At 37.7% G+C, this 18,800-nt stretch overlaps 1 protein-coding gene across 2 annotated transcripts in view; it reads left to right on the top strand.

The window, feature by feature from the left end:
- The window catches only part of LOC138152432 (vesicle-fusing ATPase), a 217,056-nt gene that overhangs the window by 133,540 nt on the left and 64,716 nt on the right, over window positions 1–18,800 (top strand). For both annotated transcript variants that reach the window (XM_069076202.1, XM_069076203.1), the window contains exons 14-15: window positions 1,852–2,008; window positions 3,405–3,538. In XM_069076202.1, coding sequence (XP_068932303.1) covers window positions 1,852–2,008; window positions 3,405–3,538 — 291 coding nt within the window. The remainder of the gene's footprint in view (window positions 1–1,851; window positions 2,009–3,404; window positions 3,539–18,800) is intronic.

Here is an 18,800-nt window from a genome sequence, read left to right as displayed (position 1 = left end):
TTTGTTAACTTACTATCTCACTCTCCACAGTGGTTCTTCGTTTTCATCCTTCTCCCACCCTGAGTAGAGAACTTCACCTCATATTTTATAGAAAAAAAAAGTCATTTGTTGTGAACTCCCTCTTCTTTCTTCTTCCTCATTTTATCACTTAAATAACCTCTGTCACTGTCTCCTCAACTTTGTTTCTCATGATGAGGTAGTTATACTCCTTATCAAGGCTAACCCCTCTACCTCCTCAAATGATCCTATTACAGCCTATCTCTTCCAACAGATTGCCTCTTCTGTTATCCCCACTCTATCATTTATCTTGAATTTCTCTCATACTACTGGTTCATTTCCTGTCTACAAACATATCGGGTCTCCCTATCCTCAAAAAAACCCTCAATGGATCTTTTTATCCCTGCTAACTATCATCCTATATCTCATCAGACCTTTGTGGCTAAACTCCTTGAAAAGGCCGTCTATGATAGGTGTATCCACTTTCTCTCCTCTCACTTTCTTCTTAACTGTTTACAGTCCAACCTTATCATTTGTCCAGAACTACTCTATCCAAAGTTGTTAATGATTTGTTAGTTGCCAGATCCAACAACCTTTTCTCAATTCTCATTCTCCTTGACCTTTCTGTGGTCTTTGATACTGTTGATGACTCTCCTTCTGGATACTCTCTTCTCTCTAGGTTTTTGGGACCCTAGTCTTTCCTGGTTCTCCTACCTTCATGCTTCAGGCATTCTCTCATGCCTGGATCACTCTCCCTTCTCTGTTCCACCTACTGGTGTCCCTGGCTTCCTTTAAGTCCTAACTAAAATGCCATCTTCTGCAGGAAGCTTTTCCAAACTGTTTTTAATTCTAGTGCCTTTCCTCTGTGAACTATTTCCTATAAAAATCCTTTACATAGTTTATTTGTACATGTTTGTTTGTATCCTCCACCATTAGACTGTGAGCTCCTTCAGGACAGGTGCTGTGTTTTGCCTCTTTTTGTATTCCACTGCTTAGCACCATGCCTGGCACATAGATGCTTGATAAATGTTTATTGATTGAGGTATCTGCCATCTGAACACTGAAATCAAGATGATAATTTATTAGCCAGATTTCAACAAACACCTTTGTAATATTTATTGGTAGATGGTAATTAAAAAATGACTATCATGATTTAATAAGTACAGTCAACAATGCACTTCTTCCATTTGGACCTCTGCGTCTTTGTGAGGCTTCTTCGTCAGCTCTGACAGCTGTTAAAACTGAAGATTGGAGTAAATTGAATTTAGAACCAGACCTTCAAGATTAAAAAAAAAAATGAAGCCTATTTGATCACATTGTTCTCACTGAAAATATTATTAACTAATTTGTTTTGGGAAGCACAAAAATGCTTTTGTACTGTCAATAAATAAAGTAATTTAAAATACTATTTTATCTCATTCTTAAATTTTTTTCTATGTTTTATAATGTGCACAATATATTTGTACAGTACTACATGTATATATTTATAAACAAATATATTATTGTGTTTACATATAGTATAATATTCATATGCATAACTATATTGGGGTATGTGATCAGAAATATTTTACTAATGGGGTACAGGATCAAAAACATTTGGAAACCACTCCAAATCAGTGAAAATTGTATTTGGGATTTTTTTTGTCCTAAGGGCAAAACGGTAAGTGGGCAATTAAAAACCAGACTTTTGCTTTTAAGGCTTGTTACATTAATTCAAGATAGTACTGAACTCTTTTAGTACACTGGTAATTGCTAATGATCTCCTGTGCCTTTTAAATTATTTTCTTTCTTCTTTTCTTTCTATTCTTTCATTCTGATGACTATTGTTCTTTGAACTGCCCTTTTCCAAAACAGGCATTTGGAACAAACCAAGAGGATTATGCAAGTTACATCATGAATGGTATCATCAAATGGGGTGACCCAGTCACTAGAGTGCTAGAAGATGGCGAGCTGTTGGTGCAGCAGACTAAAAACAGTGACCGAACACCTTTGGTTAGCGTTCTTTTGGAAGGTAAGAAAAGGTAGCAAGAAACAGAATCTGAGAGTGCCACAGAATCATAGCATTTTTATCAATACTTAGGGTTTTAAAAAAAAAATTAATCTGAGACATTTGGTATCTAAAATTATGTCTTATAATCATATCACACATAATTTGGCGTTTTCCTACTATTAGTAACTTCATAGGATAACATTTATAACAGCCCTCCCTCTAAACTCCTTTTTCACTTAAGGTGCCTACTACCCACTTATCACTAGATTATAATTCTCTGTTACTTTCTAATTATTTTGCTGTGGTGATCTAGTCATTGTAACTGGATTATTAGTACCTTGAAGGTAGGGACTCTAGTTTAAAATTTTTTTTTCTTGTGGCACCTCAAGAGTTTAGCCTACTGAAATAAAGAAAAGGTGCCAAATACCTGCTTTATCAGTGATACAAATTCACTTTTGCTGTGTAAGACAGATGAACACAACCTTTCTAGAGAGAATTTTTCATAGCTTTCCATCATAAGCTCTGTATCTTGTGACATATAAAGGAAAGTTACAAAATATTGTGGATAAAGCTTAGTGTCAGAGGATCTGGGCTGAAGTGCTGTATGATTCCTGATGGCTTGATTCTGGACTGGTCATTTAACCAGCCGGAGTCTATTTACTTAAATGAAAAATAGAGATATTTTACAATAGAAGTACCTGACCTTTCTTTAGAGGGAGGCTTGTAGTGTGGGCCAGGTAAGCTCCATGTGGAGTACTTTGTAAAGTGAAACACCACAAGTATCAGGGGTCTAAGGAAGGAAGCTTGGCTGATTAGTATCTTAGAGTTTAAAAATGTTTTCCAACAAATTTTTATATTAATGAGTTTTTAAGGATAAATTTATATGACATAACCCCTTTCAAGGATAAATTTTGTGACTGATCATCAGAAGGAAAGGGTTTGTTTTTTTTTTTTCAATATGTCATCTTTGGGAAGGGAATTGGTTTTCTGCTCATCATTTTTCCCCATAACCATCAATTAGGATATAAAATTCTGAGAAATAAGCAGTTTGACAGACCTATGATGACAAACATTGATATAGATTGAGACTTAAAGAGATTTGCATGGGGAGGAGGGGGTAATAAGACATTTTTAGTTAGAGAACTTACATTTTATTTGTTTAATCAAATTTTTTTAAAAGACTATAAATAAGGACATGTTTTTAACCAGATGTGGAGGGAATGCTAATCAGTTTATTAAATATAGGTACTGCTGAGACAGAGTGGCTTCCATGAGGTTGTGGCAGGAAATGTTAGATACTAGTTTAAAGCCTCAGTACTCCAAAATAAAATTTTAAACTTTGTTTTATTCTTCTTTGTTTAGCGCAGCATTTTTTTTTTTTTTACAATTCTAGCTGATGTGTTGTGTCTTTATGCAGGCCCTCCTCACAGTGGAAAGACAGCTTTAGCAGCAAAGATTTCAGAGGAATCCAACTTTCCCTTCATCAAGATCTGTTCCCCTGATAAAATGATTGGATTTTCTGAAACAGCCAAATGCCAGGCCATGAAGAAGGTATCAAAATTTTTGCTTTGATTTTCATTCCTTTTCTTTTGGTTTTACATATTTGTTTATAACAACAAGATGCTTCTTGAATACAGTATAGTCTCCTACCATGTATCTGAAGTAATTTAGGGGAGCAGTGCTTTGAATATTTCAGAAGCTATCAATAACTAACTTTGGAGTATACTAGGTGATTATTTTCTAATAGATTAAACTTTTTTTTTTAAAGCAGTTGGGGTTAAGTAACTTGCTCAAGGTTACACGGCCACTTATTTCTGGGTGTGGTGCTAAGTATCAGAGCCCGGATTCGATCCCAGGTCATCCTGACTCTGGGGCTGGTGCTCTTACTCACTGTGCCACCTGGCCGCCCCTTAAACTTGTTTTTTAAAGCAGATATTAAAGTTAGTTTTCTTCTTTGAGTATACATTCTACTAAGGACAAGAGAGGGAGGGATGAGCATTGAGGGGAGTACATAAGACTGTACTTTTTAGCACTTGAAATGGAAAAAAAAAATACCATTCTATGATCTGCAAACCAGATCAGGTGATTGTCACCTTTTAAACAAAACAAAGTATTGTCACCTTTTAAACAAAAAACAGTGAACAGTCAAATTGAAGAGCAGGTAAGTAGTATTGTGAGAGTATACTCAATGACTAAATGAAGAAGGCTGGATACTGCCTGTGATAGCAACTTAAAGCTACTTTCTCTTCCTTCCACACTTTCTTTCCTTATATGCATAGCTAAGCACTGTTATATTCTATAGCTGGACACTGAAGCATCAATGAATAGAAAGAAAGAATAGAAAATGACCTTAAGGGATCATTCGCTCCAGTTTCTTATCTTTAGGAAGGTAAAACTCTCAGTTATACAGGATAGGTTAGTGTCTATTCTTTGAAAAAAGAGAAGGAAAAGGAATGGAAAAGGTAAAAATAAACTCCAAGGATAGGGACTTCCACTTATTGTCTGTCAGCCGATGTTTTCATTGGTATTCCAATATGCCCACTAACATCCCTACGTAGAAAGCATGTATCCTGCCTCAGTTTCCTCGTCCATAATATGGGGATATAATAATAACACCTACCTCAGAGGGCTGTTGTGAGGATCAAATGAAGTAACATGACGAGCTTTTTACAAACCTTAAAAAGCACCATATGAATATTAGCTATGCTTATTATTATTATTCAACTTAATTCTGTTTTCTCTTGTATGCCTTTATAAGGATTTGAAGAATAAGACAAGGAAATTGGTGAGGATATTTTGGATTTGAGGGACAGTAGTCTTAAGGATTGGATTGCTGCCTAGTGAAGTAGTCCAATATGCTTTTTTTCTATCATTGCTTCTAGAGCAAGAATTCGTAAATATGTGGTCCATGATTATCTCTTTAGGGAGATTTTTTAGGGAGTGGGTAGAAGAGAGAAAATGGCATATGAGAAGAGGTAAAATGTGAGAAATTAGCCTTTTATCTTGGTAGGTGACAGACAATTGCTTCTTGGCTGTCCAGAATATATTGTTGGGGTAGGACAAACAAATCTGTGTCCAGATTTAGTTTAATTAAGTACTTCCTGACCAATTATTTGTAGACTATTGAAGGGTTAAGTTTATTATGTGAGTTCTCTCTGGTCAGTATATGTGTATCAGAACTTTGGAATCTTTGTATTAGTAAAAAAAATGTTTAAAGAGCCAAGGAAGCAAAAGATGTTTATAGAAGCCTAAAAAAAAAAAACCCAAAACCCAAAATCAACAAGCATTTATTAGGCCCTCAATATGTGCCAGAAACTGTGCTAAGGACCAAGAGTACAAAGAAAGGCATTAACAGCACCTGGTTCTAAGGAGCTCATGGTCTTTATTTTTCTGGGGTGTAGTGTGGGGGCAGAGGAGGGGTTAGGTTGTTTATTTTCAAAACAGTATCAGTGAATACAAAAGGAAGTTTGGGAGCAAATTAAGGTGGTGTATGTGTGTGTGTTAAGGGTGGGGAGTGAGGAATGATTTATCCTTCTCCCTATTACATATTTTTTTCCCATTAAGATTGTTCTGCATTTAAGTCCATTTCACACACCCATAATATATAACAACAACCAATCACTACCAACCTATGCCTCCTTCTACTCCCATATCCCTTAGGAGAGATTAGGGAAGAACAAGATAATATTTGTGTGTAAGGAAGCTTGACTGCATCCTAATAGAGCCTGGCATTTCTAGGATATCTAGAAGGTCCACTAAACACCAAAGCAGATGTCAGAACAACTTTCTTTCTGGAACACCCCAGTCTGGCCCCAATTCCCATCACAGGGGATCTAAGGGCCTATTAAAGAAGCCCCATTCTCTAGATGAAAAGGTGACTAAGATAATTGACTAAGATACTTCTTCCCTATGGTCAATTCTATACCATCTCCCAAACTCTCCTTCCTAATAACCAGTCTTTATCTCTTCCTCCTATAACTTTAAGCAGTTCTCCTAACATTGATGTGATACCTTAAGATGCAAGATTGTTTTAAATTTCTTTTTAAAACACCAACCTAAAGCACAAGAACCAAGCAACTTATATTCTAATGGAGGTCCATAATATGGACATAAATTAGTCCATGTAGAGTAGGTGGAAAATAAATGGAAGGTGCTATGAGCAAAAGAGGGTAGACAAGCAAGAAGGGTTTCCTGCAGAAGGTAGAATGTGAGCTGTGTCTGAAAAGAAGCCAGGGATTCTAATGGGGGAGAAAGAAGAACCTTTCAGGTAAGGCCAATAGACAATGCAATGCCAATGAAGAGAACAGAAGGAGTATTGTATGTGAATAACGGTAGGTAGGCCAGTATGACTGGATAGTAGAGTTCGTAGAGAAGAGTAAAGTGCTAAAGGAATGGAAAGATTGAAATGGGTTTTAAATGCCAAATAGAAGAGTTTATATTTGATCCTAGAAGCAATAGGTAGGTGTGCGTTATCAAGTTAGGAAGTGACATGGTTAGGCCTATGCTTTAGGAAAATAATTTCAGTACTTGAATGTATTTGAGGGAATGGGGAGAGACTTGAGACAAAAAGTCCAATTAGAAGGCTATTGCAATAGACCAGGTGAGATGTGATGAGGACCTAAACTAGTCTGTGGTGGCTATGTGAATAGAGAAAGGTAGACATATATGACAGATGTTGTAGGGGAAAAAATGACAAGATTTGGCAACTGATTGGAAATGTGGGGTGAGTGAAATGACACTGAGCATCCAAGCCTACGTGACCAGGAAGGACAATGGTGCACTTGACAGTAATAGGCATGTTGGGAAGAGAAGTAGGGAGTCCCTAAGTAACATGGCCAACAAGATGGAGTTTTAGAAATTTATAGATATTTTTCCCAAACCTCATGACTTCTCAGACCTCTCCAAAATAGAAATTATGAGCAAGAAATAAAGTGATTTCAGCCCTCTCCACAGTAAAGGATGCCAAGAAGCAAAAGGAGCTAACACTTTAGTAAATTAAGATTGGAGAAGGTGAATTATTTTCACTCAGTGCTGCTCCCACTTCTCTCTCCTCCACCAGCATATTCTAGCAGCAGGGCTCCATAAGGCACAGGCTTACAACAAAGATCAACTCTACATTCCCCTTTTCCCCCAGTGCCTTGGAAAACCAAAAGATAGAAGCTCATGCTGGAACAGCAATGTAGCAGTGTTTTGTGCCACAACAGAACTCTGCCAGAAAAATGAGGAACAGGGGAAAATGGGACAGGAAACATCTGTGACTGTGTGGCATTCCACTAAACCTGAGGGAAGGTACCTAGCATCTAGCTGGGACCAGTTCTCTCTCCAACCCCTTCCGCTGATGAGAGTCTATTGGGGCAAAGACTGACACTGGAAAACCATGAATCTATGAAGTGTAGGAAGAAACCGAGATGACTTTGACGTTCAGCCCCCAGGGAAACTGCCATCAAAGGGGAGGAAGTCAAAGTAAGCAATAGGAGAATATAAAAAGGAAAAAAAAAAAACCCAAAGACTGAAATTACCAAAGAACTCAGGATGAAGAAAATGCAATTAAAAACTTAAGCATAAGTTTCAGGTACATATAAAGACATCTAACTTGAAATGGCCTGCAATTGGTGATGTGGCAGTGGAACTCAGGAGAGAGACTAGTGCTAGATAAATAGATCTGTTATTTAGATTATAATTGAACCTATAGGAGCTAATGAAATCAAGCAAGACAGTTTACATAGAAAAAATAAGTGGGCATAGGACAGAGCTTTGGGTTGACGTGGATGGAGATTCAGCAAAGGAGACTAAGAAGGAAGTCAGACAAGAAAGAGGGAGAACCAAGGGAGCAGAATTAGAAAAACCCAGAGAGGAAATAGTATCTAGGAAAAGTTAGTCAGCAGTGTTGAATGCTGCAGAGAAGGCAAGAAGCATGAAGAATGAGAAAAGTCATTCAATTTAACAGTTAAAAAGAACTTTGTTAATTTTAGAGGGGTCATTCTTAGTTAAAGGATGAGATCATACTGGATTGTTGAGGTAAAATGTCCAATTAAAAGGTTGTTCCAAAAACACAGGCAAGAGGTGACACAAAGTATTTAGAAGAAAATGAGAGATGAGAAAATAGAGGCACCTTGAATTAATAACTTTTTCAAAGGAATTTTTCTTTTTTAACACATATTTTGTTTCCCCCCTAATTACATGTTAAAACAAATTTTTAAACATTTTTTAAAATTAAGTTTTGAGTTCCAAATTCTATCCCTTCTTCCCGAGGAGAGATAGAGGATGATAGGCAATAGATATGGTAGAGTCTAGTAAGGATCTTTTTTTTTTAATTAAACTAAGCATTTATTCAGCAGCTCTTATAGGTATGACTATTTTATTTCCTAGGATTACAGAGATTAAAAATGGCGTAGTCCCTGCTCTTTTTTTATGTATCTTAGTATTTTTTCCCCACTTAATAGAATTTTATTTTTTCTAATTATATGTAAAGATAGTTTTCAACATTCACTTTTATAAGATTTTGAGTTCCAAATTTTTTTTTCCTCCTCCCTTTCCCCCTACCCACAACAGCAAGCAACCTGATATAGGCCATACATGTAAAATCATATATCTACATTGTTCATGTTTTTAAAGAAGAATCAGAACAAAAGGGAAAAACCAACAGCAAAAAAAGAGAAAATAGTATGGTTCGATTTGCATTTAGACTCAGTTCTTTCTCTGGATGTGTATAGCATTTTCCATAATGAGTCTTTTGGAATTGTCTTAGATCATTATATTGGTGAAAAGAGCTAAGTCTATCAAAGTTGATCATTTCACAGTGTTGCTGTTACTCTGTACAATGTTCTGCTGGTTCTGCTCACTTCACTCAGCATCACTTCATATAAGCCTTTCCAGGTTTTTTTGAAATCAGCCTGCTCATCTATTCTTATAGCACAATAGTATTCTGTTACATTCATATACCACAGTTTGTTTAGCCATTCCCCAATTAATAGGCTTCCCCTCAAATTCTAATTCTTTGCCACTGCAAAAAGAGGTGCTATAAATATTTTTCTACATGTAGGTCCTTTTCCCTTTGTTATGATCTCTTTGGGATACAGACCTAGTAGTGGTATTGCTGGATCAAACAGTAAGCACAGTTTTATAGCCCTTTAGACATAGTTCCAAATTGCTCTCCATAATGGTTGGATCAGTTCACAACTCCACCAATAGTGCATTACTGTTCCAGTTTTCCTACATCTTCTCCAACAAATTTCATTTTCATAAGGATTTTTTTAAAGGATGGGGGAGACTTAAGTGAGTTTGTTAGTCATCTGGAAAGGGACCAGTGGATAAAGAGATAAGGAAGATGACGATATGATAGGGGCGCTGGTAGATCTATCTGCTGGAAAAGATGTAAAGGGATGGGATTAAGTTGAAGGTTGAGTGATTTCCTCCGACAAAATGCTATTTCTTCATCAGAGACTATAGTTAAAGATGGAAAAGAGTTACCAGAGGGATATGAGATAATGAAGAGGGGAGAAGAAGGAGTTCTTGGTTAATTGCCTGAGATTTTTTAAATGAAGTCTGAGTTAAGATCTCAGTTGAGAGGCTGGGATGATAAGTAGTTGTGAGAAGAAGAGGCTTGGAACAGCCACAGTGTTGTGTGAATGAAACAATAACTTAAGGAGGGGTAGTCATATTGCCTTACTTCAGTAAGGTCCTAGTTGAGATTAGCTGGCATAAAATTTTAGTGGACTCCTCACCTTCCATCTGTCTCTCATTCTGCCGTATCCTGTCAGTGGTCATGTCCTATCATTTCTGTTTGTAACATCTCTTGTATATTCCCTTCTCTTCTCAGACACTGCTGCCACTTTTTGTCACCTCACACCTAGTCTGTTTCATTAGCCTGCTGGTTGGTCTCCCTGCCTCATGTCTCTCCCTATGCTAATCCATCCTCCCAAATTGATTTTCCTAAAACATAGCTCTGACTATATTACAACTCTACTCTGCCCCATCAAGTTAACTCCATTGGCTCCCTATTACCTCCAGAATCAAATATAAAATCCTCTGTTTGACTTTTAATGTCCTTCATAACCTGTCTGTCGCCTTCCTGCCTTTCTAGTCTTCTTACATATTACTCCCTTTCATATATTTTTGAGTCTAGTGACATTTCTCATTCACTGGCTGGCCCTTATGCCTGGAATGCCTCTGTCTTCATCCTCATCTCCTCCTCCTCACTTCCCTGGCTCCAAATTTGAGCTCAAGTCCCATCTTCTACAAAAACCCTTTTCAGTCTTTTTTTTTTCTTTTGGAGGGGAGAAAGTAGGGCAATTGGGGGTTAAGTGACTTGCCCAAGGTCACACGGCTAGTTTTTGTGTTAAGTGTCAGAGGCTGGATTTGAACTCAGGTCCTTCTGACTCCAGGGCTGGTGCTCTATTCACTGTGCCACTTAGCTGCCCCTCAGTCTTCTTTAATCTCTGTGCCCTTCTCTGAGATTATTCTGTTTATATCTTTTTTATTGCTACAAAGTTGTTTGCAATTGTCTCTCCCATTAAACTGAGAGATCCTAGAGAGAAGTGGCTGGGTTTTTTTGTCCTTTCTTTGTATCCTCAGCACTTAAAATCTGGAACATCATAGGTGCTTAATAAATGCTGGTTGACTGATTCGGTATGATTTTACAATTTCCTAGTTTTGTTAAGCAGCATGTAAGTAGGATCAAAGGAATCCAATGGTGAATCTAGGGTTGTGGTCTGACAAGATTTGGTTGGTGTTTGGACAAGGGAACAAAGGCTTCAGTAGTATAAGATAGTGTCAGGTTAAACTGGTTCACCAAGTGGTTGGGATTCAAAAGGGAAGACAGTGTATCCAGCAGAAGGGTGAAAGGCTGGGATAGTATAGAATTGGTTCTTCACCTGGGATCCTAGGCTCCCAAGGAGTCTGTGGATAGATTTCAGAGGATTCCTGAACTTGTATAGGGAAAAAAATTTCATCTTTATTTTCATTAACCTTTGGTTTCCTTTTTAATCCTACATATTTTATGTATTTTTAAAAAAGCATTCTTCTGAGAAAAGGTCCATAAGCTTTACTAGAATGCCAAAAGGACACAAAAACAGTAGGGACCCTTGGTTAAAAGGGTTTGGAGATCATGACAAGGACAAAGAATAGGTTTAGAAGGAGGAAAGCATAGAGAGTGATGGAATAATAAAAGAACATGATGCTGTAAAGTAGTTTTTAGGCTCTTGAGCACAGAAGTGGAAAACTTGTGGTTGACGGCAAGATCAAGGATATAACTATCTCTGTGTGTGGCTAAGGTAGAGCAGGTGTTGAATAGATTGAGGAACTAAGAAGTTGGGATATATGAAAGTTTGAATGCCTGTAGAATGAGGGCAGGAATTAAAGTGACATGGATATTGTAACCCAGAGATAACTCATTGGGGAGAGAAGGAAGACCTGGAGAGGTAGGGAGTTAATAGAAAATGGTTGATAGAATCTGGATTCTGCGATAAATTTGAATTGCATGAATTGCAAAGGAAGAAAGATCGCTAAGTGTTGGGGATAGAGGTAGGGAGAGTCTTAAAATATCTGTGGGGAGCAAGGAAAATAGTGATTCCTCACCCTAACAAGTAAGTTTGAAGTATAAATCAAAAGTACAGTTAAAATATATGGAAAGGCTGTCCAGGGATGCAGTTATCCTAGGGGAATCAGGTCTCAGTGAATGCCAAAAGATGGAAAGGTCAAGACAAGAACTAGTGTTAGATAAGAAGAAGTTTGTTAATTATGGAGTCCCAGAGGGCACAGTTGAAGCAGCAGGAAGATCTAGGGAGATAGAGGTAGATAGGAACGTAGGATTAGACAGCTGGTTTTAGGAAGAGAGTCTGTTCTTTGGCAGTCAGGAGTCCTATATCATAGAAATGAGGAAAGTAAAATGGAATGGCATCCACAGGAACCTAGTGGAAAATTAATCCAGAAGGAGGAACAGTGAGGGGGGCTCATCATGAAGGGAGGTCATTAGATGGTTCACAATTGATCTTCCTGATTTTGGCATAGCCCTCAGTTGCCTGTCCTGCCTTGTTGCTGTGTCCTAGAAGAGGCCTTCTGGAAACCTGTCTTATGGTAGGCATGAACAGGAACCTGTTGTGTCCTGGGGAGGAGTATGCCTGGTGGTACTGTGAACTTCAAGCAGTCTGCAGGCCTGCCAAAGAGACAGGAGGTGGTTCCCCCTACTTTGTGAACTTCATTGAAGGTTTAGCTTTATTACTTAATTTTTGCAAATATCTCCAGTACCTATCTTATACTTAAAGATTATTGCATTGAATTTGGTTGAATTATCAACAAATCAAGTCAACAAGAATTTATTAAGCACTTACCACTTACTCCCAGTCACTGTGCTAAAAAGAAGATAGTTGTGCAGTGTGGCTAGTGATTTCTGAGGAGATGGCTCTTGTTTCTCTTAAGAGTCAATGAATTCGGACCCCCAAAAAGTATTTTTGGTACTTCTTGTGTATCATTTAGCTGAATGATTAAGCGTGGAAAAAAAAACTCTGCAAACTTGTGTTCATTATAAAATCCATCTAACAGAAAAATTAATTCTAGCCAATTTTCATTTTGATATAATTGCATTTCCACGTATCTCTCCCATATAAATGTTCAGAAGCAATAGTTATTCTTCTCTGATGTTGTTTACGCTGAGGTTTTTAGCTAGATGCCTATTCCTACTTTACATATGTCTTTTTTTAAGTTGTGGGTGGAAGGAGTCCTACTTTTCTATAAAGTTTACCAAATTATTTTAGGCTGGGGCTAGGATCAAAGGTATTTTGGAAGTATAAGATATTATCATTTTTATTATTTTAATGTCTTGCAAATTGACTTGAGGGGGAAGGGAATGTGTGTTGATTTTGGAGGCATAAATGGTTAAATTAATGACTTAATAACTTATGATTTAATCTTTAAGTTGTTGAAGCCTTTCAAGGTAGAGTTTAAGTGAGTGGAAGGCCAAAGAATATAAAAATAAGTGTCTATACAAGCTTACTCTAAATTATTCAGACTTATGATTCACACTGTCTGGATCTTCCATGTACCTTAAAGGTATAAAAAAGTCTTTCTGCTCCAAGTTTATAAAAAATTTAGATCATACCAGATCGCTTCTTTTTTTGGATATACTTGGGGGTGGGGGAATAAACATTCGCTACCCTGTAACTTAAATACATAACAGAGAAAGGAATGAAACAAAGGTGTCTCAGGATTATATTAGAAATATTGCAAAATCTCTCCCTGTGAATGGTTTCCACATTGTTGCTTAATGATAGGTTGACAAAGACCCTGAGGGCTCAAACCAGTCCAAAGATGCTGAGTTTTCCAGGTTGTAAAAGATCTTCTCTTTTTAAAAGGGAAATACAAATGCCATTCTTTGATATTTCTGGTTTACCTTACACCACTGGCTCTTTTTCTTCACAAATGGAAGGAGATATTTTTAAATGTTGGCTTTTCAGACCATGAGTGACATTTTATAATTCTTGGGAGGGTGATTTCTTTAACTTCTTATTAAGGTTATAGTGACTGAATACTCAACTTTCAGAGAATTCTTAATACTTTCCAGGGACTATAATTTGTAGAATTCAAATTATAGGAAAACTTCACACATGCAGATTAATTATAGAGAAGCCCACCTGAATTAATGGTATTATAGAAAAAATTAAATACCATTTTATTTAAAAACATTTTAAAAGAACTAGAAAATTATAAAATAAATATCATCATTTCCATGTACAAAGAAGACCTGAAAGTGGGGCTTGTAAATGAAACTGTAAATCTACATATAGCTTGTTCCTTTTAATATATATTAAATTTAAAATGATACTACCAAAATTGCCCTGCTTTTTTATGTCTCCTTCTGAATGTTCTCCTAGTTTCCTCTCTGTATTTTTTAAATGTTCTATTGATGATCTTTCTTTTATCTCTCTTCTTAATTTTTTGTCTCCCTTCCCCTCCCCCCACCATAAAATTTCTTTCTTGTTATATAGGCAAGCAAAAAAATTTATGTTATAATATTCATGTCTGGAAATGTTTGTCTTATTCTGCACCTGTAGTTCATCACGTCTCCCACAAGGTTATTATCCACAGTCATCTAGAGTTATGATTGGTTATTGTACAGATCATAATTTTTACATCTCAAAGCTGCCTTCTTTTAATGTTGTGGTCACTTTATAAAAAATCCTCATGGTTCTGTTCACTTCACCCAAATCATTCCAGGTTTCTCTGAATCCAGCCCTTTCATCATTTCTTAGGATACAGTAATATTCCAGCATATTCATATACCATAACTTGTTTATCCATTTCCTAGTTGGTAACTACCTACTTTCTAGGTCTTTGTATCACAGAAAGTCCTTCTATAAATATTTTTGTGCATATGCATCCTTTGGGGGGAATATGCCTAGAAATATCACTAAGTCAAAGGGTATGTAAAACTTAGTGGTTGGGACATAGTTCCAATTTGCTTTCCACAATGGTTAGACCCTTTCACAGCTCTACCAGAGCTACATTAGTATGTTCTTCCTCCAACAGTCTCCAACAATTCTAATTTTGCATATTTGTCATCTTTGACAATCTGACAGATGAGGGAAAGGTAGAACCTCATAGTTGTTTTAATTTGTATTTCTCTTATTAATGATTTTAAGCATTTTTTTCATACTTTTGTTGATAGCTTGAATTTCTTCATTTGAGAACAGACTTCATATGTTTTAGCTCCAAATGTCCATATGGAGTATTTGTGCCCAGCCTGGGGCAGAGCCCTCCCGAGCTCATATTGGTCTGATCGGCCACAGTTGAACACACTGTAACTTGACGCTGACATAGTGATGTTGTTTTGATCCTCTTCAAGCATAAAGGACAATAACCATTCATGTTTCAGCTACTCATCTATTGGGGAATGACTCTTATACTTACATATTTGTGTCAGTTGTCCTTTAAAGGTTAACTACATACCAAGCACTTTGCTAAGTGCTGGAGATACTTAGGAAGACAAAAACAATCCCTACTTTCAAGGACCTGACATTCCAATAAAGGAGACAGATAGGAAAATGACTTGGTATATACAAAGTAGATGGAAGGTCACTCTGGGGGAACAGAGACAGGCCTCTTGCAGAAGGTCCAATTTGAGCCAAGTTTTGAAGAAAGCTGGGGAAACTAAGGTGGAGGAGAGGAGGGAGAGTATTCCAGGTGTGTGGGCAACCAGTGCAAGGGCATGGAGACAAAAGTGTCATGTGTGGGGAGCAGCAAAGAAACCAACATGACTGGATAGCAGAGTTTTGAAAGGGGACTGTTTTTTCCTTCTTTGGCATCCCCAGAATTTAGCATAGTATCTAGTGCGTAGTAAATGCTTAATAAATGCTTATAGATTGATTGATTGGATCTTGTAAACCTGATTTGATCCACTGATCAACTTTTCAATTTTTTTAACCAGTATCAGATTTCTTTGATGATTATAGCTAGTTGGAGATATAGTGCTGCTATACGCCCTTCCATCCCACCTTTTTTTTTTCATGATCTCCCATGAAATTCTTGATGTTTTTGTTTCTTCAGATGAATTTTTTCTAATTTCATCAGTAATCAATTTGGTCATTTAATATGGTACTAAATTTCTAAATCAACTTAGGTAGTATTGTTGTAGTTTTTATGTTATGGCACAAAAAATGAATAATTAATTCCTCTCCACTTATCTTTAAAGAAGCAAGAGGCCAGTAATTTGGCCCCACCCTCTTCCTCATCCCTGGCTTCTTTCTCAGTTTCCTGGTTGCCCACTGTGTCTTCAGACCTCTACTAGTCTCTTTTTCCTTCTCTTTGCACAGTTCTCAATCCGGAGCTGGTTCCATCCTCTGCTGTGGCTTTAACAACCTGCAGTGGAATATAGGAAATCATGGTCTCTGGCCTCTTACTAATGCCCAAGTGCTGAAATGCTCTGTCTCTTGTTCTGGCTCCCAGTGCCCTTAGAAGTATACAACCAGGCCCCCTTTCCCTGTGTAGTGACCTCTCTGGAGGGCAGTTCTGTCTCTGCTTGCATTCTGACAGGCCAGGGCCAGGATTTGGCTCCAGGTACACAATTACTAAAGCTGATGCTTCCTTGTGATGCCCATGTTTAGAGTGCTGGATGACTGTAGATCCATTTGCAGTTTATACTCCTTTCCTTTCCTCATGTCTGCCAACTTCTGGCCCCTGTATTTAGAGCTAGTTTACCCAGAATGACCCACTTCTTGACTTAGTTACTTCTGCTTTTACCTGATCTGACTTTGTCTTCTCTAGTTGAGTCCCTCTATCTTGCCCCCATCTCCTTCTGGCCATCTTTCAGTGTAGTTCTGGACTGGATTGACTTCCATTTCTTTTGTAATTTCTTTACCATTGGTTTTTCTTGAGCTATTTTCACTTTATGTGGGAGAGATAGGCCTCTCTGTGACCTTATATTTTGCCATCTTAACCAGAAAAATTCTCATTTTATTACTTTCAAATACATATAGACTAAGCCAAATATGTGCTATCTTGTGATGTTATAGGATCATAGATTTAGAGCTGAAAGGAACTTTAGAGGTCATCAAGTCCAGTCTCCATCATGTTATAAACTAAGAAATCTGGACACCAGAGAGTTTCAGTGATTTGTCCAGGATCCCTTAGCTAGTAAGAATCTGCAAAAGGATTTGATCCCAAGTTTTCCTGAATTGAGTTCCAGAGTTCTATCCAGTATCTTTTGTGCCTGTTTTAATGAGTAGATACAAATAATTTGTAATTGGTGTCTTAATTGCTTGGGATCCTACTAAACCACTTGAAAAATTTGCTTTCTTAAGTAGTTTACACTTTCAGCCTTCAGTACTATTAAGCTTCTTATTGGCCAACCATTTATGGATAGCAGGGAAAAATTCATATTTGTCATGTGATCACAAATTTTAAATTAGTGAGATTTTACTTTTTTAGTATTGGCTTATAGCAATGAGAAAGAAGCCTGCTATCTCTCTAGAAACTACATGCTTAATTCCGTTCAGCAAACATTTATTAAGTGCTTACTATATACAAGTCACTATGCAAGATACTGGGAAGAAAAGCAAACAATGGTTCCTGCCTTTAAAGAGCATACATTCTACTAAGGGGAGGTTCCAGGAGAGGGGAACATTTAAGGAGGGGCAGAGTACTATATAGCCTAGGAAGGAGGATGAGAAAAGGTTTCCCAAAGGAAGCCTGAATATTTTTAAAAATTAAGGACTCAGAGGCATAGGAGAGGAGAGAATATATTCCAAGGATGAGGATAGCTCCTGGGAAGGCACAAAGCTTAGAAGTAGAATACTTTGAAGTTTGGGAGTTTCTCTTACTTTTTCCTTCCTACTTGAAAACTCCATTTCTACCCACACATTTAAGTACTAATAGTATGTTTATCCTTTTTTTTTTAATTTTATGGGAAAAATATGTAGGGCTATTGCTTCCATGTGAAAGTGAATAGTTGGTATAGTTGATTATAAGATTACATAGCCAGGGGTGGCTAGGTGGAGCAATGAGTAGAGTGCTGGCCCTGGAGTCAGGAGGACCTGAGTTCGGATCTGGCCTCAGACACTTAACACACACAAACAAAAAAAAAAACAACCTAGCCGTGTGACCTTGGGCAAGTTACTTAAAAAAAACCCAATTGCCCTCCAAAAAGAAAAAAAAAAAGATTACATAGCCAGACTTCCAGGTCACATAAGCAACAATATGACAGATGGTACATTTTCTCTGTTCCCCATGACTTCTCAGACCTCTCCAAAAAAGAAATGATTCACCAAAGATAAAGCAACTTCATTTCTTTGCATAGCCTACAACACCTAGAATCCAAAAGAAGGTAAAAAAAATAAAATAAAACATGGAAACTCACGCTCATTGACCTTGAGTTCACTCAGCATTCCTCCCCTATCTTAGTAACAACACGCTAGCAAACCCAAGCTTACATCAGAACTCATGCTTACAACCCCAGGCCACCCTCCCTCTTTCCAGTGCCTTGGAGACCCCAATCCTAGTCTGCAGAAGTTTGCTCAGGCCTCAGAAGCTTGGCCATATCCCTTCAGAATCAAAAGCCTGCCAGGGGCAGCAACCAGAATTGCCAGCACCAGGTCAGAGAACTAAAGAACTGAGGGAGTGGGACAGGTCACGAGGACAGGATACTGTGTAGTACTCCACAAAGCCTGAGGGAAGGAGCACAGCACCCATCTGAGGTCCATTCTGATCACTCAGAAGTCAGTTGGGGAAGAACAGACTAGTGAACTCTGAATTGCCCAGGGAGAGAGGAGGTTGAGATGCTTTGAGATCCAGTCCCCAAAGAAAACACATTCGGAGAGAAAGGAGTCAGATAGTGAAGGATAAGAAAAATAAGGGGAGAGGGGCAGCTTGGTGGCCCAGTGAATAGAGCATCAGTCCTGGAGTCAGGAGGACCTGAGTTCAAATGTGGCCTCAGATACTTAACACAAAAACTAGCTGTGTGACCTTGGGCAAGTCACTTAACCCCAATTGCCCTCCAAAAAGCAAAAATGGAAAAGAAAGAAAAGAAAAATAAGGGGGAAAGGACTGAAAGTACCAAAAATTTCAGGAAGATGAAATCTCAGAGAACTTGAACAGATAAATCAAGAATAATAACAGTAAAACTGAAGGCAATATGGCCTCCAGATATAGTAAACAAGTTCAGGCATCTATGAATAAATACTACAAAATAAAAGAAAATGATCAAATACTTGATGAGAGAGAGGACCCTGTGGAATTTGAGGAGAACATGGAACTACAATATACTATTCCTAAGTGATTTCAACACCATAGTGAAGGAAGTAATAGAAAGGAACTGCCCAGAGCT

This window comes from Petaurus breviceps, unplaced genomic scaffold (assembly GCF_028583685.1).
Source record: "Petaurus breviceps papuanus isolate PSGF00001 unplaced genomic scaffold, PetGlider_PUasm1.0 90925, whole genome shotgun sequence".
Classification (NCBI taxonomy): Eukaryota; Metazoa; Chordata; class Mammalia; order Diprotodontia; family Petauridae; genus Petaurus; species Petaurus breviceps.
The sequence above is the reverse complement of the archived record's forward strand: the minus strand, read 5'-3'. Positions and strand labels throughout refer to the sequence as shown.